General features: G+C 46.8%; 1 protein-coding gene across 1 annotated transcript in view; it reads left to right on the forward strand.

Moving 5' to 3' along the window:
* Ephb1 (EPH receptor B1) overlaps positions 1-25,631 on the forward strand; it is a 417,904-nt gene that overhangs the window by 326,220 nt on the left and 66,053 nt on the right. Inside the window, exons 6-9 of the mRNA XM_077793624.1 lie at positions 3,578-3,702; positions 10,854-11,016; positions 14,163-14,271; positions 15,383-15,447. Of these exons, the coding sequence (XP_077649750.1) occupies positions 3,578-3,702; positions 10,854-11,016; positions 14,163-14,271; positions 15,383-15,447 (462 nt within the window). The remainder of the gene's footprint in view (positions 1-3,577; positions 3,703-10,853; positions 11,017-14,162; positions 14,272-15,382; positions 15,448-25,631) is intronic.

The following is a 25,631-nucleotide window of genomic DNA, read 5'->3' on the forward strand; positions in this document are numbered from 1 at the left end:
ATTGAATATTTCATAATTTATTAGATTTAGTGAATACCTGTAATCCAAAAAATACTATCAACGTAGTGCACCATGGGATACGGGGTTGCTTACCCTCAAGTTTGCACGGCTGACTGGTAGCTGTGGCTCGCAGCCCCTGCCAGCATTGAGGGAATATTGTACGCCCCATTACGAGGCTGGGAAAAGAACAAAATTCAAAATTAGAGGTGCAGGTTCTACTGAACACATATCACTTTGGCAGAATGATGAAGTCAAAAAAATCTAACTGTCCTTAAGTCTGGCTATCCAGGGTCCGACCACCTACCTCCATTGCTCAGCGTCTGTCCAAGTAACCATGGTCTCTCCCAGCCATGGCTCTAGGATGAACAGCAGGTCCTCCTGATTTTATATGGCCCTGCAATCTACTTGCCACACAATAGAAGGTGACACAATGAGCACACATGTCATGCTGTGTCACTGGGCAGGGACACCCTCCTGTGGCTCCTGTTCACTCAGAGTAGAAGCCAAAGGGATCCAAAAGCCATTGGGTCTCTCTCTGCTCCAGTCCCACTGGCTCTTCAGTGCTCCCAGATCAGACCCTCTGCTCAGCTGTCTCCTCTTAAATGCTGTTCCCTCGAGATCCTTCTGCCTCCCTCCTCGCCTCCTCCACCCTGCGCTCTTGCATCTGCTTCCCAGGGAGGCCCTCGCTGCCCACACGCTTCCCACACTGCGGCAGGCAGTCTGAGTCCCTCCTTCTGCCCCTTTCCCTGTTGTCTGTACCATCTTTTAACATTCCTTGTGATTTATTTGTTACTTCTAGCCTCTGAATCTCTTCATTGAAAAGTAAGCTCTAGAATGGGTGCAGTGGTGCCCACCTGGAATCCCAGCAGCCTGGGAGTCTGAGGCAGGAGGATCACAAGTCCAAAGCCAGCCTCAGCGATTTAGTGAGTCCCTAAACCATTTAGCAAGACCCTATCTCAAAATAAAAAAATAAAAAGGGCTGGGAATGTGGCTCAGTGTTAAGTGTTCCTTAACCACTGAGTATCAAAAAAAAAAAAAAAAGAAAGAAAGAAAAAAGAAAGTTCTAAGAAAGTAAAGAAATTGTATTTTCCCACTATGATCTCTCTAGAATCTAGAATGGTGCCTAGCTTGTGGTAAATGCTCAATAACTATTTAAAGAATTAAGCTGGACCATACTATCAAGTTGGAAGGAAGAGAAAATGTGTCTCTAGTGAATGAATCAAGATCAAAAATTGTTTCAACTTTCTAAATTAATAGGCCAAATTTAACATCATGAAGGGTAAAGAGATACAGGTAAATCCCCAGAGCTGAAAACCAACCCTACAACCAAAAGATGAGAACATATCAGAGGGAAACCTAAAGTTCATTTGTGAACTGTGACTTCAGAATTGAATGGCAGGGACATGCTTTTGATCCAAAGGTGAATGGTCACATAGCAGATGTAGAGTACATGGGTCCTGGTGGTATGTGTTTTACCCTGTCTTTGTAGCTCAAACAGTGAGGAGAGAATTGGGTTCATCTCTGGGTCTCACACCTAAGGCGAGATTTAAATAACCTGGGTCCCCATTTGTAAAAGATCTACCTTGGGTAGCATGTCCTTTTCATGGAGGGAAAAAAATGTTTCTGGTACCTGGCTATTCTTTTAAGAAAAAAAAAAAAAAAAAGCCCTCAGGGATGATCTAACTAGTTTCTATAGATATTTGACAAGCCAGTCTGTGGAAGAGGGAACATGCTGTATTACCTTGGTTGGCAGAGCTGAGACCAGTGGGAAGGAGACAAATTTCAGATAAGGCTAAGGAAGGTATGTAAATTGGTGAGAGTTAGAGAAGTCTAGAGCAACAGCTCCCGAAGGCAGCCAAGGCTGTACCCTGTGTACACAGCAGGCGCTTGGCAGCAAATATTTGACAGGGAAATTGTAGGGGGATTCAAGACAACATGAATTCGGGTCCTGCAGGAGCCAGACAGCAAGAAGAATTTAGACATGCAAGAGGTTTATTGGGGGACATGTTACAGGAGCCAGAGGAGGGTGGGAGCATGATCCGGCCACTGTGAAGGTCTGATCCCCTCAAGGAGAGCGGGAAGGAAGGGGGATTGGGTGGGGAGAAGCTTCCACTGCGGTGCTACTCCTAGGAAGCATTGGTAAGGTCTATGGAGAGTTCTTGAGCCACAGTTGCCCTACAGAAGCGTCCCGTATTTTTCAGAGAAGGGCCTGCTACTCTCAGTCACTGGCTGGGAGCAGCCTGTGGGAAGCAGACCTATGTATAAATGTGGTGATAGATTTCAGAGAACTTCACTTATAGGCACTTACACCCCTGGGGGTAGGAGCTCTTGAAAGGCGTATTTTCTTGGCACACATGCCCTCTCTATTGAGAGTTGAGCAAACTGACCTTCACAGTCCTAGATGACCTTCTGCTTCCAAGGCCTCATCCCATCACTTCTTGCTTCTGACTGGGAGCACCTCCAGAACACAATGATCTGTGTCCCCTCCCCCAGCCCAGGCTGTGCATACAGTTGGCACACATGGAGGGTCCAAGAAGTGGAGACGGCTACGTGCAGCCTCCCTGTGATCCACTAGCTGTGCCCTGTAATTGCAGGTCTTAGTGGGAATCTATTAACTTAAATTGAGGATAGTAAATGTCACTCAGCCACAGTCCCCAGAGAAACCCTTGTACAGTGGAGTTTGAGTGAGAAAACGACCTTCATCGCTGCAGAAGTGCCAAGACTAAAGGGAACAGCCCCTGAGCAGAGCACAGACTGAAGCTCCATTCATTACTCGCCTCTTCCCCTAGAAAGACAGCCCTCGTTTATCATTTCCAGACTGTTTTCATTTTACTTACACCGTGTGGGAAATGTTGAATTGGGCAATAAATGTTATTTCTAAACAGAGATTTTTCTAATCAACTTTGCAGATTTTGGAATTATGATCTTGTTTCCAAATGTTTGGTTTGTGGATTGTTTCTTCATTTGTATTCGTGAGCTCCTGATTGCAAATGTCCTCATTCAGAAAACTCTCGACAGTACCTCTGTTGTTGGTCCATGTTTGTGTCTTCTTAAAGGATGGCTCTTCACTTCCTTTGGAAATAACAGTACAATCTTACATGCAATACCAGAAAAAAAAATATTGACTGGAATGTTCTTTCTGTTGCACAGTAATTCTGTACTGACCAGTTTTACTTTCTCGATATCCTCTCTTGCCCCCAGGATCTCCTCTGCAATTGCTCAGCCCATTATTTCATGACTGAGGTTCCTTCAACACCTTCTGCTCAAAAAATATTTCATCGTTTCTCGTTTCCTTCTGTCTTTTCCTCTCACTGCTCCAACCCTCTCTTGTTTGGGACAAGCCTTTGTTCTCTCTGCCATGAAAATCCCACATCCATTCTAGTCCCTGCCCACCCATGCTTTCCTCTGCTAAGTGATCACCTGACTCTCCTCCATCATCCTAATCTATCCACAGGACCAGCTCAGCTGATGGGAAAGAAAAGGCAGAGTTCAAACCCAATGACTGACCCCTGAAAGACGGCACTTCTCCTGTTATCAAGCCTATGTTCAGCTCCCCTGTCTCTTCCTCTCTCCACAGCCCCCTCCACTGTTCCCATCATGCACCAGGTCAGTGCCACCATGAGGAGCATCACCTTGTCATGGCCACAGCCAGAGCAGCCCAATGGCATCATCCTAGACTATGAGATCCGGTACTACGAGAAGGTAAGCCAGCCCTGCGTGCAGGCAGGCAGGATCAGGGCCAGCCACTGTTCCATGGGTGGTGTCTGGCTGAGGGCACCAGAACAAGGCTGGAGGGGGTCTGAAAGGAGGGAGGAATATGGTGACTGAGGTCAGAAGTTAGCCAGATCTGCCCTGGCAAAGCCTCCGAACCCCAGGCCCTCTCCACCGACTAAATAGAGACCACACTGCAGTCTGGGCTGTTACCTGGGTTGGACAGGGCAGGACCAGACCCCTCTTCCAATCACATGTTCACTTCCAATCACGTGATCTGATGCAAATGCTGCAAAACAGTCCCATTATCTGAACCTTCAGGGGATAATTGGTTTTGTAGAGCTCTGGTGGCCAAAGTTTTTGATGATTTGCCTCTAATATAAGTTTGTCTATTTATAAATTATATGCCTATGCCAGTGCATTAATATATTTGTAGAGGTATAAAAAAACCTTTAAAGGGATGAGATTAAAGTTAAGAGAAATAGAAAGTTATGTGTTCTTTTCCTCAACCGCTCTTTAGCACATGCTACTGGAGCTATAGTAGAGCATGGTGCTGCCAAGGAATGGGGCCGGGGGGGGGGGGGGGGGGGGGGTGCCCTGAGGGTTGGTCCCTGACTGATGGGCCAAGGAATCAGGGCCTCCCTTTCAGCCTGGTGAGCTGCAGCAGGTGCAAAGCTCGCAGGAGAGCACAGTGCCTTCTCCACCAACTCAACCCAATGCTTGTCGAATACCAAATTCATTCATTTTGTTGTTGTTGTTGTTGTTCAAGAAGTATTTATTGATCACCTGCTCTATTTGACAGGTACTATCCTAAAATAGATTAGTGATCAAATTCGGTTAGTAGATAAAAGTTCTGGCCCTCAGAGGGGATTCCTTTTCAATAGAGGTAGACAGAAAATGAACAATGAGCATGAGTAGTATAAAATAAAAAGTTAGGGCAGAGTAAATGGGATCAGGAAGGTCAGGCTTGGGAGAGGAGTAGATTACAGAAGTAAATAGAATGGTAAAGGGAGGTCTCTTGGAGAAAATAAGATCTGAAGAAAAGAAGGTTGTTGTAAAGCAGTTATCTAGGAGAGGAAGAGGCAATAGATTGTGCAAAGGTCCTGAGGCAATATTATGCCTGGTGATTCACTGAGCAGGAAAGAAACCAGCATTCCCAGAATGAGGCAAGCAATGGGGAATTAGGACACATGAGGGAGTTTACCAGGGGATGTAATCTTGTTCATCCTTAGATAATTGAGTGATCTGGGGAGATATAGCAAGCAGGTTTAGGAGCGGAAGAGGAAGAAGATCTGCCTTACATTTTGAACATTATTCAGACTGCCCCCATTGAAATAGGACTGCTAAATTTAGAACCATCTATACGGAAGATGAATCCAACAAGTTGGATTTGGGGTGTGGGACTGTTTAGGCTGAGCTACTGAAAGGATGTAGCCACCATTGACTGAGAGGGGGAAGGGCTGTGGATAGAGCATATTGGGAGTGAAAAAAGGAACTGGAAGTTCAGCTCTGATCTAAATTACCAGTAAGAGAGTCAAGAAGACAGTGGAATAGGTAGTTACCTGTACCTTTCTGGAGTTTAAGGTGGGGACCAGGATAAAGAGGTCCATCTGGGATGTCAGAGTGGATGATATGAAAGTCTGGGTGAAGCCATCCAGTGGCTCAGTGATAAGAAGAGGATCAAGTGGGGCCTGGGGTTGTGGCCAGAGGTAGAGCACTCACCTCGCATGCGTGAGGCACTGGCTCCGATCCTCAGCACCACATAAAAATAAAATAAAGGTATTATGTTCACCTATAACTAAAAACAAATAAAGAAATATTTTAAAAAAGAAGAGGATCAAGGGCAGAGACTAACACCACTGCCTATGGTCACCATGTTGAATAGGGGACTGCACCAGCTTCCAGTGTCCTTCACAACTAACCAGCCGTGCAATGATGGACACATTCCTTAACCATTATAGATCATGGTTTGCACGTTGTGCAATGACTTACCTCCTGAAAGTGGGGGTCCAGTGGATCACCAAGCTAGTCTGCGAGAAGGTGTACCACCCTTTCGCCAGTAGAGTGGAACTTGCAAGCCAGACAGAGGTGTAGACAGTTCTGCTCTCTTTAGGGAATATGGGATTGTTTTATGCAAATAATTCAGTGAATTGGGGCTAATTTAAACCATCTGGACTCATAAGCACCCATTATGTATCATCTAGTGTAATTGGGGGGGGGGCTCTTATTTGCTCAATAGTTTTTGATAGTTAATAAAATAAATGTTGACTCACCAACACATGTTGGACCAATCCGTTTGAACCTGTTAATCGCATGAACCAGCTGTTCCTATGAATGTGGACCCAACAGTTCCAGAGTGCACAGTCTGGGGCAGGATGTCAGAGTCCCTGGCAAGGACCACCCGTCCTCCTTACCCCACACACGAACTTGCAGCCCTATTGAAGGAACAGCTCAGCTCAAAATAATAATAATAATAATAATATTTTCCCTAATGTGCACCAATTGAGTGTCAGGGATTTTATGAGCAGTATCTTTCCTCTCATACCCCAGGGCAGTAAGGGTTAGTATAATTGCTACAAGTAAAGAGACAGATGCATAAAGAAGTTCATAAAACACAACAACAATCTTGTTCACAGTCACAGAGCTGGAAAGCAAGAGGGAGTCCTTGGTCCTCAGCAGGTGATAATATTGGGAAGGAGCTGAATGTACTGGAGACCATCTACACCTCCTCCTCCTCCGCCGCCTTCCTCCTTCTCTTCCTCCTTCTAACATGCTGTACCCAGGGCAGTCCCTTCCATAGGCAGCCAGGACAGGGTAAAGGGCTTAATGACAGGCCTAGGATCAAAGCCACGAGGCTCATGCCTGGGTGCCTTGGCCTTGTGCTCCCCAACCCAGCCCAATCCAAGCTCCTCCGCTGCCTTTCCCTTTATAATTTAAACCTCCTCCCTTGAAAGATAGCAGTTGACCTTGACTTATTATGCTACAAGAGAAATGTATTCTCCCATTTTAGGCTAGTTCCTTGCTTCTCATTAATTTATACCGATTATTAACAGACACACACATAGCAACTCAATGCCCGAGGCAACTTGCACATCTCAATGAAGCATATTATTGTCCTCACCCCAGAGGATAGAGAGATTTCCTTGGGAATGGAGGAGATTCTCTGCCCAAGCATTGGTTACCGTTCAGTATCTTACTGAAGACCTCCCACTTATAAAAGTGCCCCACTATGAAATCCATTATGTTGCCCTGACCATTTCCGATATGACTAAAGCAAAAGACATTAGCCTGTGAGGGCATTTTGACATAATAACCGCAATGATAATTCATCATATATTGAGTACCTATTATGCTCCAGACATACGCAGAGATCTTATTCCTGATCCTTAAAAGGAAAAAAAAAAGAAATATACTCAGAAACCAGATAATAACCAATTTCTAGATGATGAGACTAAGTCACAGAAAGGTTAAACAACTTAGCCATGACCACACAGGTCACAGCTAGGAAGTCACAAAACCAGAACTGTAGACATTTTTTTATTAGATTTCAAAGACAGAAACTTCCGACTGAGCTCAGTAAGGGGGGTGGACGAAATCGCCATTGATGCCGAATGTCTTTAAATTAGTGAAGCCCCTGAAATAAGAGATGGTGTCTTAATATTAAATACAAATACTTGGAATCAGATATACCTGTCTGCTCTACATGATCCTGGAATATTGAATAGAATCTTTAGAAAATGTAAACACAAGTAGAATTCAGCCCAGTAGATTCCTGGATTCATTCCAAAGAAGAGACACTCATCCTCCCTCCATCCTATGCCACTTCTTCTCCCCCCCACGGATGTTATGTCCCCTTCATCTAAACCAGGAGGCATTGGCGCAAGAGTGTGGTCACAGCTAATGTCAATAGAAGGGCGTGGCTGGGTTCCAATGGAGCTGTATTCATAACATAGGCAAGTTGGCCCATGAGTGGTAGCCTTACGACCTCTGAAGACCCTCTCAGGTCTCCTGTCCAACATCATCCTGTTGGGTTTGTGCTTGGGACACCTTTCAATTTCACCTCTGTGAATAGAATCAAGGAGGCTGTGGCCTCCTCCAACAGCTCATTAATAGAACATTCAGGTGCCATCCAACCGAGGGCACTCCCTGAGCCTCTCCCAGATTCTTCTCCTTCCCCATTTTAATACATTTCCATTCATCATCCGCTCTTGTTTACTGTCGTGTAGCACTTTCCACTCCTGGTGGCACGCCTGTAGGCAAACCATGGGAGGAGCATCTACATCTGCTCCCAGCTGTCTTCATGATGAAGTGTTTAGATCTTACGGGCACTTAATAATACCTGTCTGGGCGAGGATGGGTTTAAGTTTGGGGAGTTTCTACCCATCAAATTTTAAGATCATTTTCTTCTAGGAACTCTTTCAGAACCTTGACAATATCTTGCACCTGACCGATTGGCTCAAATCACTGGTCGGAGTGCTGTTGATTCCTTCACGTAGCGCCGAGTTGCTGGAGCCCCAGGAAGCGTGAGAGCTGCGCTAGGTGTTGGGGTTCAGGGGATGGAGAGAGGGAGATGTCAGCCCCGCCCTCAGCAGCTGAATCCTCTGTCTCCACATCTTCTAATACCATCAGTCATAAGCCACCTTTCTCGTTGTTCTCACCCATTTGCCTGGAATTGATTAATGACTTTGTGGGGGGAACAAGCACGGATACTCCTTTTAATCACTGAACTTCTTCAAGAATGTGTGGACTGTAAAGTGATTATGGGTTAATGTTCGGTCCTCACAATCCAAATGTCAATAGATCAGCATGCTTGTTTTTTTTTAATTTTTTTTCTTATTTCTTCCTTTTTTTTTTTTTCAGTAAAACCTACTTAGTCAATGCTTCATTTATTTCAAGCAGTGCCTGATTCCATCTGATTCTAGTCAAACCGGGGAAGCCAGGCAGCTCTGGGATTTTATTCTTATCTGCAAGGTGATAAGGTGATTTTCATAGTTTCAGATCTCAAGTCTCCAATGTGTCAAAATAGTTATTACCAAAGTTCTAGATGACGTCTCTTCTCTATCAAGCAACCTTCTTTCTGCTGAATTCCTGCTTGGGGGTGGAGATGGGAGTGGGAGACCCCCTACCTGCTGTTTAAGCTGAGCAAATGATGGATGGGCAGTCCCTCCCCAGGCAGTCTCATCCAGGGGCCATGGATAACCCCTCCATTAGGCTGAGGACGAGTCTCTTTGTAACTTTAAACTGTCTGTTCGAGCTAGCCTCAAACCTGTGGTCCCTTACGACTGCCTCCAAATCACTCATGGCTGTTCCTACTCAGCCGTACTCCAGACGCACCAATTACTGGCTTTTGCATGTTTTATTCTGTTCCCATCTCCACAACCATCCATGTGGCTGACTTCTTTGATTTTCCACGACTCCACTTCTGCACGCTTTCCTGACTCTTCTTGGAATAGATCTCTTTCAAAGTCTGGACTTGTTGCCATCTAGATATGTCCCCACAGCCCCCAAACTGCCCTCTGCCAAGTTACTCAGTTAACACTGTGGTCATCTTTTGTATATTTTCTACTCTAACCTACAAACTGTTGCATCACCAGGCAAGAGGATCTTGCCACCGTACCCTCAGTCCTTGTATAACATCCAGATGTGCTCTTGTGTCATAAATGTAACTGCCTGGTTGATTGAATGAAGGAGTGAATGAACATGCCTCAGGTCACCTTAGCCCCTGCAAAGTAGATTCTTACATATTTAAAACAATAAGATTGATCATTGTATTCTCTTCTTTTGTCTTGCTTCAATTCCCCAAGTTTCTTCTGTCATTTGACTGGGGATAGAGTTTACAGATTCCTTGTCATGCAATTTTCCTCCCTTTTTTCCTTGGCTCATGAGCCATTGTGTCTGAAACTCATTACAATCCCCCAGGGGGCTTCGGGATTCTCTCCAGTGACCCAAGCTCTTCAGCGTTGCTGAAGTCACCAGGATTAATGGTGCAGATAAGGATAGACCCCGACTCTAAGCTCTTGTTTCTTCATACTTGGAGGTAGCCCTGAACCCTTGCAGAAGAAAGATATGTTCACATGAAAGCAGTCAGAGATCAGGCCGATGTATGAGGTGCTGAGAGTGATTTATAAACCAGAGGGACAGCAATGAAGAGTCCCTGGACTGGAGCAGATAGGCCTTCATAGAGAGGAGACCTTGGGAGATGTAGCTGAAGCCACCTGGTGTGAGCAGAGGAGCCCTGCATAGAGGCCCCTCAGACTGGGAAAAAGGCCTCATAGCCTGGGTGTGGTCTCTGGAGGGACAGCAAGGCCACAGATGTAGGAGAAGATGAGAGACTGAAACTGACTTCATTATGAAGGACCTATAAACCTAGACTTTGATGTTTTGCCTTCATATGATGAAACTTTGGGGGGAGGTCAGAGACTGTCTAAGAAGTTTGGCACTGGCAGGAGGTAAGGTGAGTGTGGAGCGTCACAAAAGATGGGAGGCTACCAAAGTCCAGGCACTGATCATATGTTAAATAAATCAGCAGCAAAGAGAAGAAGCAACCCTATAACAGCAGTTATGATGGGTGGAAGAGCCAGGGTGGATGCATACTTGTAGAAGATGAGGACTGGAGAGGACAGGGCAGAATGTGTAGGAGAAAGGCAGGAAGGTGGGGCTGACCCCTGGAGTAGGTGGAAGAGGTGAGGACACAGGGAGAAGGGACATGCTCTTCTTGGATGCTGGTGGCGGGGATCTAGGAAATGGGTACCCAAAGACAGGCAAGGAGAAGGCAGAAGCATGTGTGGGAGGCAGTCCACAATGGGCTCAACCACCGTAGCAGAGTGGAGACAACGTGTTTTGCCTAAGCATTTGAGGGAATTGCAGGAGCCATCTAGAACAGCTGCTGTGAGGAGGGTACAAGGGACATCTTGAGAAGGAAGAGAAAAGCCTGCAGCTTAGCACACGCAAGATGAAGAGAGGCGGACAAATGGCAGAGGCATACTGACAAGTCTGCTTCTGCTGAGGTCAGAGAGATGACTTCTTGCAGATCTGCAGAGCAAGGATGAATGGAGCCTGTGTGCTCCTCCAGAGTGGAGCGGGCTGGGTGATTGCTGGGGTCAGGAGCAGGCTGGTGAACCCTCCCTCTTGCTTTTCGGCAGGAGCACAATGAGTTCAACTCCTCCATGGCTAGGAGCCAGACCAACACGGCTCGGATCGACGGGCTGCGCCCCGGTATGGTGTACGTGGTCCAGGTGCGGGCCCGCACGGTGGCGGGCTACGGCAAGTTCAGTGGCAAGATGTGTTTCCAGACTCTGACAGATGGTAAGAGGGCGGATGGGGATGAGAGTGGGTGGAGGCAAGGACAGGGCACAGGGCAGACAGTGGGGGAAAGAGAAGCAGCCCTGCAAAAGCTTATAGTCTCAGCCCAAATGCCAACTGGATTCCAGTGGAATGCCCTCAGGGGATCGCCCCCCAGCAAGGCCCCCGTGCTTGTGTTTGATGCACGTGGGCTCTCTGAAGTCTGGCCTGTTTCTCACCAACATCTGATTGGCTTTGCCTTTGAGGAGCTCTACATTACACATGGTCCAGCATTTGCACAGTAGTGAGGCCCACATATGCCCCAGGTGCCCTCTTGCCTCAGTACGAGGGTCCTGAAGCCTGTGGATGTCATCCTCACTCCTGCCTCCCTGCTCTGTGCTTGGGATCTGGAGCTGAGCTCACGACCTGAACGCATGAGACTGTGTCTCCAGGATGGGAACAGAGAGATAGCACTTTGGGTGTGACAGCCATATGCATCCTGGGTCTCAGAATTCTTGGAGCAACTTCATGTGTGACCTGTAGTAAGTAGATTCTGCTCGGGTGTCTCCAGAGAGAACAGTCAAGCTGTTTCCAAGGCCATATAGTCTATACCTCCAAATACTCCCAATTTGGGGCTTTATTAGTTCCCTGTTAAAAGTACATCCCCCATCCTCTGAGACCACCTCCTTCATCAGTTCTGTAATCTGTTTTCCCAGTAGCCTTGACTTTGCATGTTGGGGGTGTCTGATTATCCACCACCCTTTCTCTTAGCTAGCCAACTACTGTAGTCACATATTCCTTTATCTATCTGCTTATCCATCTTTTAAACGAATTCATTTATGAGCCATTTCCTGATGGTTTTCCAAATCCCAGTCTATTCCTGACACCCTGAATTGAAAGCCTTCCCTTTTCTCTTTGTTGTTTAACTTATACAGAACAAAATATTTTATCCAGTATTATATTTTAGGCGAGTAATCTTAGATTTGGTGCTTAATAGGGCTTGAGGTTTTTATATTGACTCACATTATATTTTTAAACAACTTTTATACTAATTAGAAGCATTTAAAAATCGAACGATTTCATATGAAATCAGAATGTTCGTTTTTTTTTTTGGAAAAATTATAAGAGAAGCCAGTGCTGGTGGATGTCCTGGGGTGAGGTCCCTGTCCTGGGGAGAGGGGGCATTGTCCCCCGATGGAGCCCACCTCTTCCCATGGTTCACACCTGGATGTGGTACTGTGAATGGTCTGGCTCCTATGAGATTAGAGTTTGCAGCCTGTTTTGAGTTTATTTGAGGTGAATTTTCTCTCGTATTTCGAGGCTGGTGAGATGGGGGTAGAAAGGTGAGCCAGTTCATTGAGATTAATAATGCTGCTGGGATGGAAAGAATTCAGGCCGTCTGCTTTTCCCTTAAGGACTCTGTCCCCCACTTTGCACCTCACTTACCATCTAGATTTATAGGCACTTTGGCATCAGAAGGCACACAGGATTAAAAGCCCAAAACTCAAAATGCTCTGAGTACCGGTCTCTGGGCAATTCTGCTAGACAAATCAAGAAGTAACAAATTTCTCCCAAGAAGGCTATTCCTTTTACATTTGGCAGTTAAGTTTTGCAGACCCAAGAGGGGTGAGATGTAAGAGAGTTCTGGTATGTGGCCAAATTTAGGACTATTTATCTTAATGATGGAGGTTCACACATCAGTAGTGATTATGTTCACCGAGGCTGTGGGCCCATCTGCAGCCCAAAGGTGAGTCTGAAGGTTGATCCATGTTAGGTCACTGGGGCATTGGGGACCTGTGGGATCCCACCAGGGTCAATGACCACATGGGGCAGAGCCACTGTGGCCCCAGCTGTGCTTAGTTACATGTGCCGACCTTCGACTTAGCACACTGATTTTTTTAAAAAACCATTCAGGTTTCGCATGGCTTTATGAAGTGTTTATAAAGACATTCTGAGAACTTCTCACTGTGATTCCCTGTAATTTTTTTTCTTTTGCCAAATTTATTTTTTTTCAAACAAATGTTACAAAAAACTCTCAGCTGAGGGCAATTGAAACTCTATCTTCAATTTTTATATTTGATTTCTATCAAATGGGAGGCTTCGAGAGCCAATGACCTTGTTTCTAGAAGTCTCCTTTTTCACCTTATAGTTGACAAACTGTTCTAAAACACTGGGAAAAACAAGAATCCTCTGGAGTGTTTATGACATATACAGACAACCCTCTCTTCACCCAGAGGATCTGATTCAGTAGATTTGAGGAGGGGCCCAGAAACAGCTGTGAGTAATGAATGGTGTCTAGGAAATTCCGGTGCAGGTTATGGGGAACCTCCACTTAACAAGTATTGTCATTAGGTTTGCCAGATAAAATACAGGATGACCGATTCAATCTGAACTGCATATAAACAACAGACAAGGTTTTGGTATAAATATTTCCCAAGCAATATTTGGAGCATACTTACATACGAAAGTACCATTCATTATTTATCTGAAATTCAAATTGAACTGATGATCTTATATTTTGATTTGCTGTATCTGCCCTAATTGTAATGGGACATAAATAGCTGATCTTCCATTGCCTGAGATCAAATATTAGACAATGATTCCGTGACCCTCAGGCTTCCCATTCTGCTGTGTGACACAGTGTGGTTTTAACATTTGGTAGGAAGCTGCATCCTTTTCCTATCAGGTGGGAGCTCCCAGCACTTGGCTATTTCTCAGGCACTTCTTCACCCTCCACGGCACCCTGTACAGACAGGCTTTAAATATCTGCTCAGTGAATCTGTAAACGATGCTGCATTTCAATGGTTTCGTATTCTAGAAGAGAATTCGGCCATGGTTTTCCATTTACTCTACCCTCCGTTGGACCTGCCCTTAGCAGGGCTCACAGTCCTTGGAGTGGAGGTTAAGATCCATCTTTGCCCCAGAGATGAATGTCATCAGTCCTGGGCTCCCAGATTCTGTATTGTTGTTTATTGTTGCATTATCTTTGGGTTTTGGTTGTCTTTGTCCTTTTGGGACTTGAAAACAGCTCTTTGTCTAGGCAGCTGATGCTCTGAAGCATAGGAAGTATAGTCTCTCTCTCTCCAGGTCATGTCTTTGGTATCCTGCACTGTGGCCAGCAGTAGGCAAGGAACACATGGGGAGGATCCTAATGTCACTCTCTTACCTAGATGACTACAAGTCGGAGCTGAGGGAGCAGCTGCCCCTGATCGCTGGCTCGGCTGCAGCCGGGGTGGTGTTCGTCGTGTCCTTGGTGGCCATCTCCATCGTCTGCAGCAGGTAGGTCCCCCACTCCTGCCTGCTGGCCACCTGTCCCTCTTGCATGCTGTCCCCTCCAATCCATGGGCAACCTAGATTTCTCCAGATTATTTTTCTTTGTGCCTGGGATAAAATCCTCTCTGGAGCTGGATGAGGCTCCAGTAAACAGCAACCATCTTCAAACCTCATTTTAGCCAAGACTTTTGGCTCCCCCCTTGCACACCTCGGCTTTTCGGAGTGACAGTTACAAAATTGCATTTGACCCACTGGAGCATCACAGCCCATCCTGTAGCTGGAGAGCTCGGGTCCTCAGCAGCAGGCAGAAGGCAGGCAGGCAGGCAGGAGAGCAGGGAGGAGGAAGGAGGAAGTCTGAGTTCTGCCCCAGGATAGACCCTGAAGGCCTTGTGAATTTTTCATGGAGTTTGCTACTGCCTTGGGTGGTTAGCCTAGATACTGCCTGCAAAGCCCTAGTGTTGGCTCCCTCCTGAGTGGTTCTGCAGTGCATCCTGAGCACTGCTCAGAGTTTTCATCGCTTCTGCTCTTGGACGGGTGCCCACAGCCCTGCCAGGCTTCCGTAAGACCTTGACTTGGAGGCAGACCTGCCCGTCTGCAGAAATGAGTGGTGGTCGACCAGGGCAGGCATGAAATCTTAAAGTGGGGGTCACCCACTCTCTAATCCCAAGAGATGCTCGGGGTGAACCCTATCCAGATAGGAGGCCTTGGTGTGTTGCCGCAGTCTGGCTGGGCACAAATCACGAGCCACTGAAGCAGGAACAAACTTTATTTCTGAACTCCACCAGTACACTCAACACACACTCCCGGGAACTCTCCCCGAATGACATGGGGCTCCTCCAGGAACTAGCAACCAGAAATCCCTCCTAGGGCACTTCCCCAACCAATGGGAACTCTCCGGGAATCCCCGAGAGAGCTCCAAAGTAGCAGGCCGAGGTGGACAGCAGGGGTCTAATATACACAGCTTAACATAACCATTATCATCTCAATGGCTTGCTGGCATCACTTCTCAACCACTCCGTTCTGGCAAAAAATGCCATGCGTCATTCGGACTCGGCTATGGCTCTCAGCAGTATGTCCTTCCTGAGAGAGTCTGAGTCTGTCTTCTCTGTATCCACAGGAAACGAGCTTACAGCAAAGAGGCTGTGTACAGCGATAAACTGCAGCATTACAGCACAGGCCGAGGTGAGTAGAGAGCACACACCCACTGCCTGGCTCCTGGCAGGCTGCTGCTTACAAGGTCCTGGTAGCCAGATTGGCTGGACCAGTGGCAAGTCCCCTAGCAACCCCCAGGGCCCACAAGACCAACTCCCTCTGCAGGTCCCTCTGCCTTTGTGGGAACTTACTGGATGCCTGATGGGTAGATTACCTTCTGCATTAATAAGCTCATACAGGACACTAGGAAAAGATTGGGTTTAGCAAGTCAATGAATCCTGAAATCAGACTCAGTGGGAAAAGATGGAGGATTCTCTATTAACATCTTCTGCCTTATCTTATCCAATTGAGCAGCTGGGGAATGTGTTAACCAAATTCAAAGATAAGCCATAGAATGTGAATGCAGAGAATTAAAGATAGCAGAGCCCAAGAGGCCAAAGTGCTGGGATCTCTCCCAAGGGTTTTCTTTTTAAACAGTGCCTTTAAAAGTTTCCCTCACACGTTATCCTACCGTTCTCTCTTTTTAAAACTTGGGTTTAAAAAATTTTGTGTAACTGAAATTGCTTTTCACCAATGCACAACATAAAAGTTCCGTGCCATAATTGTTCCTCCTCTCTGTAAATATTACAAAACAGGTCCTATGAGGTCAGTTGGGCCCCTCTCCAGCCTCTAGACATGCTACCCTTAGAGTCTTGCACAGACACATTCTGTTTCTAAACAACCACAAATGCTCTCAGAAATCTGTCCCTACAGCACTTTGGACTCTGCTGTGGAAGCAGCATCTCACCTCCGTCCCCCTGTTGCAATGCACAGATCCTTTTCACCTGGTCACTCAGGGGGTGAAAGCATGACAGGCAGATGTCATAGACACATACACACACATGAAGCCCACCCTCACTGGGTGTTCTTTTGGGAGGAAAAAATGGACTCCAAGGCCAAAGTTCTCACGAACCAGATTGCTTTTCTTCCCTAAGTTCACCCAGAGGTGGACAGGAGTGGTACTGGCGTGCTCCCAGCAGCAGCTGAAATGCAAAGAAGCTTAGGTTCTAGTGTGGCTAGTGCTGTCTCAGGCTGTACAAAGGGAACTCTCTAGATATCCAGACCCTGCCAGGGCTTTGGAGAAGAGCAAGCCCCAGGCAACTGGACTGCAGTGCAGATCAGTCCTTGCTGGGAGGAGCTAAAGGATGGTGCTGGCTCAGGAGCCTGTCTTGGGGTAGCTCAGGACAGCTCTCACAATCAGCATCATGTGGCCCTTTCTGAAGCCCCACGCCCAGCTCCTGCTACGCTTTACCTGTCCCCCACCCCCACGTCTCTCCGGGCTTCTCTGGTCACTGGTTTCTGTGTCTCTCCTTTCCTGTGTCGTGACTCTGCCTCACTGCAGACTCAGGGGCCTTCTCTTAGGCTGACCTGAGTGGTGGTGCTTCCAGGCAGGGCCTTAGCTTCCCTATTCGGAAGGGCACTCTCTAGATATCCAGACCCTGCCAGGGCTTTGGAGAAGAGCAAGCCCCAGGCAACTGGGCTGCAGTGCAGAGCAGTCCTTGCTGGGGGGAGCTGAAGGATGGTGCTGGCTGGGAGCCTGGCTACTGTCCTAGGGTGGCTCAGGCCAGCCCTCACAATCAGCATGACAAACTGGGCCCTTTCTGAAGGCCCACGCCCAGCTCCTGCTACTCTTTACCAATTCCCCTTTTCGGAAGGCAGAAACGTTGGTGTATCTGATTCTCAGGGGATGCGCGCCACCAGAGAGCCTCAGGACTGCCCCAAAGGCTCTCTGCTTCTCCTACTTCCCAGCCTCCACCTCTGGCTTCTGACATCACCTCCCCACCCCCTCGGGGCCAACGATTTGCCATGATGAGCACTCCGAGGTCTGTTTCAGATCTGGCATCCTGGGAACCCTTTGGATGAAACCTTTAGAGATGGTGATGTCGGTTGTGTTCAAACGGAGGAATCTCATTTTGAAGTCTAGTGATATCCAAGAGTGCCCTTGGGCCAGAGCTCTCTTTCTACAGATGTATAGGCTAAGCCCTGGTGCCACCCGCTGAAGTAGAGTGCAGAGAGTCCCCAAGCATACAAGGGTAGAGTCTGGTGCCCTTTCAGCATCATCAGCCTGAGATCTGCCCATTCTCCTGCTCTTGAGGAGTGGCTCTGCTGAGCCACCATGTGGTGACACAAAAGTGCACTGCGTGGTACACAGAGATATGATTCCAAATCCTCAAAGCCACCTTTTGGGGGACTCATCACCTCTGAGGCCAGCAGAAGGTTTCCTTAATTCCAGTGTCCATGGAAATACCAGTCCCTAGTCTGCAGTCTTGGGTCCTGGCCGACCCAGTGAGGACAGCTAAGGCACAGCACATTGTCCCTGGGATGTGAGTGGATGCCAAGTTCTTCGAAGGCCTGAGTTCACTGCCTTGGCTACCTTGGAAGTCTGCCTCATTTATAAATGTCCTTTCCCTCTATTTGTGTAACTATTCTCTTTTCATCGAACCCCTGACACCTGGCTTCTCTTTACATCTGGGTCCTCAATCTCACAGAGTTGTGCCCTGAATTGCATTCAGGCATTTTCTCCTGTGAACATCTGTCTCCCTGACTAACGCTGTTGCTACTGGTGAATCACCATCAAAGGAGCTGGGGGGCAGGAGAGGCTCAGCACACAAAGAGCAAAAGAGCAACCCAAAGCTCAGATGGAGGTGAGACCTGGCCAAGGTAGGGTTAGGAGTGATGGGCTGTGGGAGGCCTCCTCTGTGTCCTGCATTGGGAACTTTATTCTACTAGCCCCCTTAAATATGTCTCACCTCCATAACCATTCTAGGAGGGGCTGGTGGCCCCTGTCTTCCCAGACCCTCTTTTTTAACTGCTGCAGAGGGTGAAACAGAACACAACAGAAATGTTTGCAGATGATTACCCACTCACCAGTCAAGGTGTGGCAGATCTGGTAAACTTGAGAGCATAACATAGTTTCCAGACACTGGTTTATGTCCTGCCTCAGAGTCTGGAGCTTGGTGAATAGGATTTTAAAGGAGAAATTTGGATTTGGATGGAAAGATATTATCCAGAAGGAAGGCTGAGAAGAGAATGAATTGCATATGGCACCAGATACTCCAATGGAGGGTCTACTATGTACTAGTAGGTCATGTTCAAGAGTGGGTGGAAGAGAGTATGGGCTTCCCAAGTACAGGAAGAGGCAGACAGAGTGTTCTCATAGTTTCTGTAGGCCAGTTCTCAGAAAGTACTGGTTGATTCAAAATTACCTGAATGGGATAATCCAAGTGGGCCAGGGTGGACTTGGGAATCTAGAAAGTTTATGATGGATTCTATGTTTGGGAAAAACAAACAGGTACCTATGGTGCTTGGGTCACCACATATTTTATAGTGGTTGATAGTTCCCTGATTTCTGAATTGGATGAGGTGTGGGGGCTGGGGAGAGAGGAAGATGAGGGCTGATTAAGGGATCAAGAGCTTTCAAGAAGCCTCCCTAGCAGATTCACCTCTCTGTATAGGCAATTGCAGATAAAATCACAGAACTGCTATTGTTCGGTTTTGAGAAAAGCACAAACACGTGGGGCATATGCCCAAGGAAGTGAGATTGGAAAACACCCTCATTTTCAGGTAGGCCAAGAAAGCAGGGTATAGAGATCATAGGAATGCGAGCATGATTCCATCAGACTCTTGAAGGGAATGTGAAGCACAATGGAGCTGGACATTTAAACATGAATTCAGTGGTCATTTGGAACCAACAAAGACTCATTATGAAAAATTATGGGGACCTCTTCTCACTGATTAGGGTTATGCATTTGGCAAATTTGAGAGGAATTATAGATGTAATAAATTTTTATTTTGACAAACATATTAAGGGAAAGCACTGTTAAGTGGATACAGAGTTTGTCTTTGTACCAAAAGAAAGTGAGTTAGTGACTCTCAGCCAGGAGGAAAGTCCCTAGTGTTATTCTAGTCCTTGTCCTTATTCAATCATTTGTTTGTTTGATTGTTTTTTGAACTTCATCAGTCGGGTGCAAGCACAAGGATGCTGATGGAGTTTGTAGGTAACATTGGAGAGCATAACTAACACCATAAAAGACAGAATCAAAATTCAGAACTCTCCAACAGCTTTGAATGCTAATTTGAAATCTGCAAGACAAAACGTTAGCAGGATAAATCTGGAACCTACTGTTTAGGTGAGAACAAAAATGAAGCAGTATGAATAGGAGGAGACCTGATTTTCTATTTTTGTGTGTGCAAAAAAAATTTCTGCAGTGGACCAGATGCTTAATATCAGTGCTATTACTAATGAAGAATAATACTACTAGTAGCCACTAGTGTTGAGCCCTCGCTGTAGTATTAAATTCTTTACATGTATTAACTAGTTTGATCCTTTTAACAGCCAGGTGGTAGGTTTTGCATATGAAGAAACAAAGCCTCAGAGAGGACAGGTAATCTGGAATTATTGATTTGCAAAACAAGGTTTTAAACTCAGGTCTGCCTGCCTCTGTGGTCCCAATCATAGTTCCTTTCAGAAGAGGTGACCCACAGACATCATATCTTCTGTGCTGGTAAGAACACATTTAAAGTGATGGTCTCTGTTCTGAGGACCCCACTGCAAGAAGGACATGGTGAGCAGAGTACCTATCCAGAGGAGTGACAAGTACTTTTGGAGGAGTAGCAAGTTCTCATCTGTTACTGAAAAGACATGCCAGTGTTTGGCGCTGAAGATACCCAGGCAGGATCTGGAGGTCATCATCCTACATATGGCCATCATGGCAAAGGAAGGAGATGTTATGCCTCTTGAGGTTAAACGGAGCCATCAGGTGAAAGGTTAAATGGAGCCATCAGGTGAAAGGTTAAATGGAGCCATCAGGTGAAAGGTTAAATGGAGCCATCAGGTGAAAGATTAAAGTAGGCTGAGTTTGATTCAGTGTCAGAATGCTGTCCCTTCACTGGAGCAGTGTGCAAGAGAGACTGTCTGCTTTGTGGGGAATGAGTTCTCTGTTCTTATTTGGTCAGAGACTTTGGGTAAAGGGTTTTGTAAAGAGGATTTCTGCTTGAGGTGAGAGATTGAATGGAATTACATCCAGAAACATTCCTACTACCAAAATTGCACACCCAGCTTCTTGATTTGGCATGGTGGGTGCATTTCAGGACTGCAGAGAGCGTAGCAACCCACCCACAGAAAATCACAATATGCAGGACAGGTATGCGCCTGAAGGAAGGAGACTGACTGTGGCCATTTGGGCTTCCTCTCCTGGCAGGAGCATTTATAACTGATCATAAGTAAATGAGGACCTGTGGGGACATGCGGAAGAGCTCCCTGATGCAAAAGGTGCCTGAGTTTACAGTGGGTACTTATTAAATGTCAAATAAATTTAACAACCTAGATTCACCCATGTGTCTGCTGCTGGCTCCAAGCCAGAGCCTCTAGCAGCTGTGTTAACTCTTTTAGTCCTGAGATTATTAGTGTTGTCCTTGGGTTCCCTATAGGCCCTCAATGGTCCAGAACCAGAGAGCCCGCCTGTCCTGGTCACTGATGCCCAGGGAGATGTTAAACTTTTTTTATTTTTAAACTTTCCTCAATAGGGAGCATCTGTGGCCCACTTTTTTCTTTAGGAGACAGGTATTTAGCAATGATGGTGTTTTTAGGGACAAATTTTACAAAAATGTGGTAAAGTCCCCAAGCAGAACATGGCGGGAAGATCTCCCTCAGATCCACGGCAGCTCCATCCAGCCGTGTTGCCCACCTGAGGCTCCCTTGATTCTTCCTCAAGCCAAAGCTCAGCCAAAGCCCATGATTTCTGCTCTTTCATAGAAAATGACAGCCACCTGTTGTCCTGTGGCCTTCAGAGGTCAGAGGGGCAAACTGTTTCCAGTGCTCATCAGTCTCTACTATTAGATTTACTCCACTCAAGGGCCCCATCGTCAGTCCTTCTCTATGACACCAAACCCACAACTCCAGTGCTGCTCTCCCAGCTATTTCCGGTCTGAGTTTTCTGACCAACTTCTAGGCACCTGCACATTTTTTTTTTTTTGCACATTCCAAGTCTAAAACTGCACGCACCAAAGTCCCCTGACAGTAGAGTTCCTTTCCCAACGCCCATTACCTAGTTACTAGCAACACCTGATTCTACAAGTTGGGGAATTGATTAGGATTCGTCTTGTCCCTAATTCCTCACCTCCAATTACTCAGCCAGTGCTATCAACTCTTCCTTGGAATTTTCTCTTGCGGTTCTCTGTGGTTCTCATCGCAGCACTGTGGTGGAACACTCTGTCATCTTACACCTTAATTAATTACCATAACAACCTCATGGTCATTTTCTCAGTCTACAGCCCCTTCCCCACAATCATACATGCAAATGTTGCAGCCTGCCAGCAAAAAGAGCTCCCCCATGCCCTACTCCTCTCCTACTGATGGAACAGCCCTCAGCTCTGAGTGTCCAGTGGTGTCAATCCTAACGCCTTTGTTTGGTAATCAGGCCCTTGAACACTAGTCCATCAGCTGTTTCCCCTCCTTGGCCCCCGCCCTCTACCTCCAAAGGCCAGTCTCATTTTCCTCATCCATGCAAGCGGCAGGCCTCACTCTGAGCTGTGCCTCACGACACTCCAAGCTTCTATTTTGCAGGATCACGTACCACGTCCTTCCAAGCTCAGTCCAAGACCCGGTGCGTGTAGAATTCTGAAACCAAAGACTGCAACCGTAGCCTTCCGCCATCTCTAGTCTCCGTGGTGCTTGCAATCCATTCCCAGGAGCAGGCTCCTGATTCAAGGCTATGTGGCACTGAGCTGTGCCTGACTGTGGCCTTCAGAGGTCAAGTGCCTTGTTTTCCTGTAGCTTCCACAGTTGCAGGCACCATGCTGGTTGGGTGCCTGGTCAGTATGGGGAAAAAAGAGGGATGCTCAGTGTACTGAGGCAGAGGATGGGAGGAAATCCCTCCCTGGGTCTGTCTTTCATGTGTAGATCCCTAAACAGCTCTTTTCTTATGCTTAGGCATCTGGGCCCATTTAGGTGAGTCACAAAGATAGCAAAGTCAGCCTTGGATCTAGAATGAGGAACAAGGAGAACACTTTCCCCACTTCCCCATGACTGTCAAAACCCCCTGGGACACAAAGATATTAATGACTGAAACCAACCTAAGGTACGCTTTCTCTGAAACCATCCTGTGGGATTCTAGGAATCCTCTACCAGCTGGTGGCCATCTGACTCTTTCTGGCACCCCTGAAGCCTCCGGGTCAACGTAGTGTCCACTGACCCACAAGATGTCCACGGTACTGATTTTGTACTTTTTGAAGGCACAAGATGCCTGTATGGGAGCAGCTTCCTCCCTTGAGCGTTTAGTTTCCAAATATCACCTTCTGTTTAGAACTGGTCCTTTCCCAGTTTCCTCTGCTTTTCTCTGAGGCCCTGGCACTTGTAAAGGGCCTTACTGATTTTTCAAATTGCCCATATGTGACTTTTTGTCTCCCCAGTGTTTGTCCAGCCATTTCTTTTTGAGAGCATTCTGATCTACAGAGGCAGGGCCTCTGACAGTGGCCAGAAGTTTCTTCGGCTTCCTACCCTGCAAGAAGGTGCAGACAGTGGCTACGTCATTCTCCCCGAGCCTAAAATATGTAAAGCCTTGGTTCACGTTTAAGATCTCTCAGTTCTCCAAGGATAAGGATGGACCTTTAAGGCGTGAGGCAATATAAGCTTCGACCCCAGCCACAGTAAGTTGGTTCTGAGGTCAAAGAATGAGCATGTCTGCAATTAGATCTTTTAATAGAAATTAGTAAACTGAGAGATTGCAAAGTAAGTTTATTTTTTTTCCTGTCTCAAGAGACACTAACAATCAAACATTTAAATCTACACATACCACTCTTGAGTGAAAAATATGTGAACGATGATAAAAAAAAAACTGTAAACTATTACAAATGTCAACGATATTCATATTAATAATAAAATAATGTGAAATATTGTCCAGATTTCATAAAATGACTTGCACTGTGGAGATAGAGAACCTCTGATATCATCGTTATTGCCACTGGTAATATTTCCCCAACATTCGCACTCTGAGAACATCTTCTGAGTCCCGTCTCCCCGTGTTTGGCTGAGCTCGGCTCCGCAGCTGACTCGGATTCCTTGTTCACTGTCTGGTGATTCATTACACTAAATACCATTTTCCTGATAATTAAAAACTGCTCACTGGCAAGTGGGAGCAGGAACAGGCTGATGCGGGATTTATGCAGAAACACAAAATGAACCAAAAGACAAATGACCTGTTCCGCCTAGCTAAAGGCATTTTTTTTCCCCTCACCATCTTCTGGGACTTGAGAAAGGCTAGCTGTACTGTGGGAGAGAGGTCTGGGGAGGCGTGTTATTCTGTGATGAGGTGGGTGCTGGGGGGACCATACCATGACATGCACGTGCTCAGCCAAATCCGTCTCCTGATGTAGAGTGCACACAGACCCTGCCCCCAGCCAGAGAGCTGGGCCAGAGCCTTAGGAGAAAAATCCTGAGAGGAGCCACGTGCTAGACCTCGACTTCACTTTTCCAGTTTCCCTTCCTCCGTGCGATCCTGTCTTCGATTTTAAGGAAAATAAGGATTGATTCCAACTACCTCATAGAGGTGGCAGTTAGGATGTTTGTTTTTGATGACATTGCATTGCATCACCACTCCTGGGGCTTCCAGAAGCTTCCTTAGCTTTCGATGAAAGGCCTCAGTGATGACCAAAGCTACAGGTCCTAGAACAGCAGCCATGACCTTCCACATATGCACACACACCCGCACACATGCATGCTCACGCGCGCGCGCGCGCGCGCGCGCACACACACACACACACACACACATTCACCCACCCCCTTGATTCTGCAAGCCAGCAAGGTAGCAGACTCTCTTTGTGAGCGAACTACACCCATCATCACAGAGTGAACTGTCTCCCATTGGGTGGCACTCAGTCCCACATTACTGGCCTCCAGCATAGAGGCGCCATCAAGATATGAGCCCTCTCCCTTCTGGGAATAGCTCCTTCCCCACACTGGCTAGGGCCAATATCCGTAAAGCTCATTAACACAGAATCCCTTCCCATTCATCCTCATATATGTCTTTACTTGCAGACCATCCATTACAGCACATTCTAGATTGTTTAATTAGTTTCTGTGGAAGAGCTCCTGTAGGACAGCTTAGCATACATCTTTAAAAGCCCTTGATCTAAAATAACAAGGTAGTTATTTTTAAAGTAACTAATATAACCCTAATCGGCTTACATCCCCCCCCCCACTGCCCACCCCCCACCTCGCTCCCTCTTCCCACCTCCCCAATGGCTTCCTAGAACAATTTACTGATAACGGTAATGAGTCTATTCGTCAAGGAGTCATCACCATATGTCAGGCACGGTGCTGGGCCTGCTGCTTGCAATAGGGTCTTCGATTTCACAGCCACCCTGGGAGGGAGGCATCCCTTCCCTCACTGGCAGAGGAGAAAAATCGTTCTAAGATATGGATATAGACTAGTGTGGCGTGCAGGGCTAGCAAAATTGTTTTGGAGACCTGATTCACCTAGGGCCCGAGCACCTGGCTCTTTCCCTCTTCTCATGTGGCACAGAACCAGGGAGAAGTGACAGCTTGTTGACGCTGACCTGCTGTCCCTGTTGCATTTTGAATGTGTCTGCTATTGCATGGTCAACCACCCTCACCCCTCCAGTGCCCACTGGCTGGCTTCCACCTGTAGCCATCTGGTTTCTTTGCCTGGCTGCTTCCTCTGGTCCTGGAGCCTCCCACCCCCTTGCACAGCAGGCCAGGTGGCCCCTGACCAGTGATTTATGGGAATCGGTATGGAAATCCCTCAACTGCTTTGGTCCTCAGGTCGGGCCAACTCTGAAGCTTCTGCACACCTATACTGGCTTCAGAACTTCCCCAGGGAGGTGAAGCCTATTTCAGGGACCACAGTGACCAGTGTCTTAGGGACACGCCTCAGTTCTGCCTCTTACCTTGCTTCATTCCTTTCTCCCCTCAGGGACTTCCTGGAATCACTTCTCAGATAAGCAAATGGCTTTCAAAACCTTATCTCAAGGATTGTTTCCGGGGGACCCAAAGTGAACTTGAAGCAGCCTTGAGATACTGATCGGGGATCTTTACACACTTTCAATCTGGTTCCATTCGTTCTTTTTGTTTTGGGGGGATTTTGTTTATTTGTTTGTTGGGTACTGGGAATTAAACCAAGGGGCACTCTAACCCCTGAGCTACATTCCCAGATACT

The sequence above is a fragment of the Urocitellus parryii genome, chromosome 2 (genome assembly GCF_045843805.1).
Source record: "Urocitellus parryii isolate mUroPar1 chromosome 2, mUroPar1.hap1, whole genome shotgun sequence".
NCBI classification, from domain to species: Eukaryota; Metazoa; Chordata; class Mammalia; order Rodentia; family Sciuridae; genus Urocitellus; species Urocitellus parryii.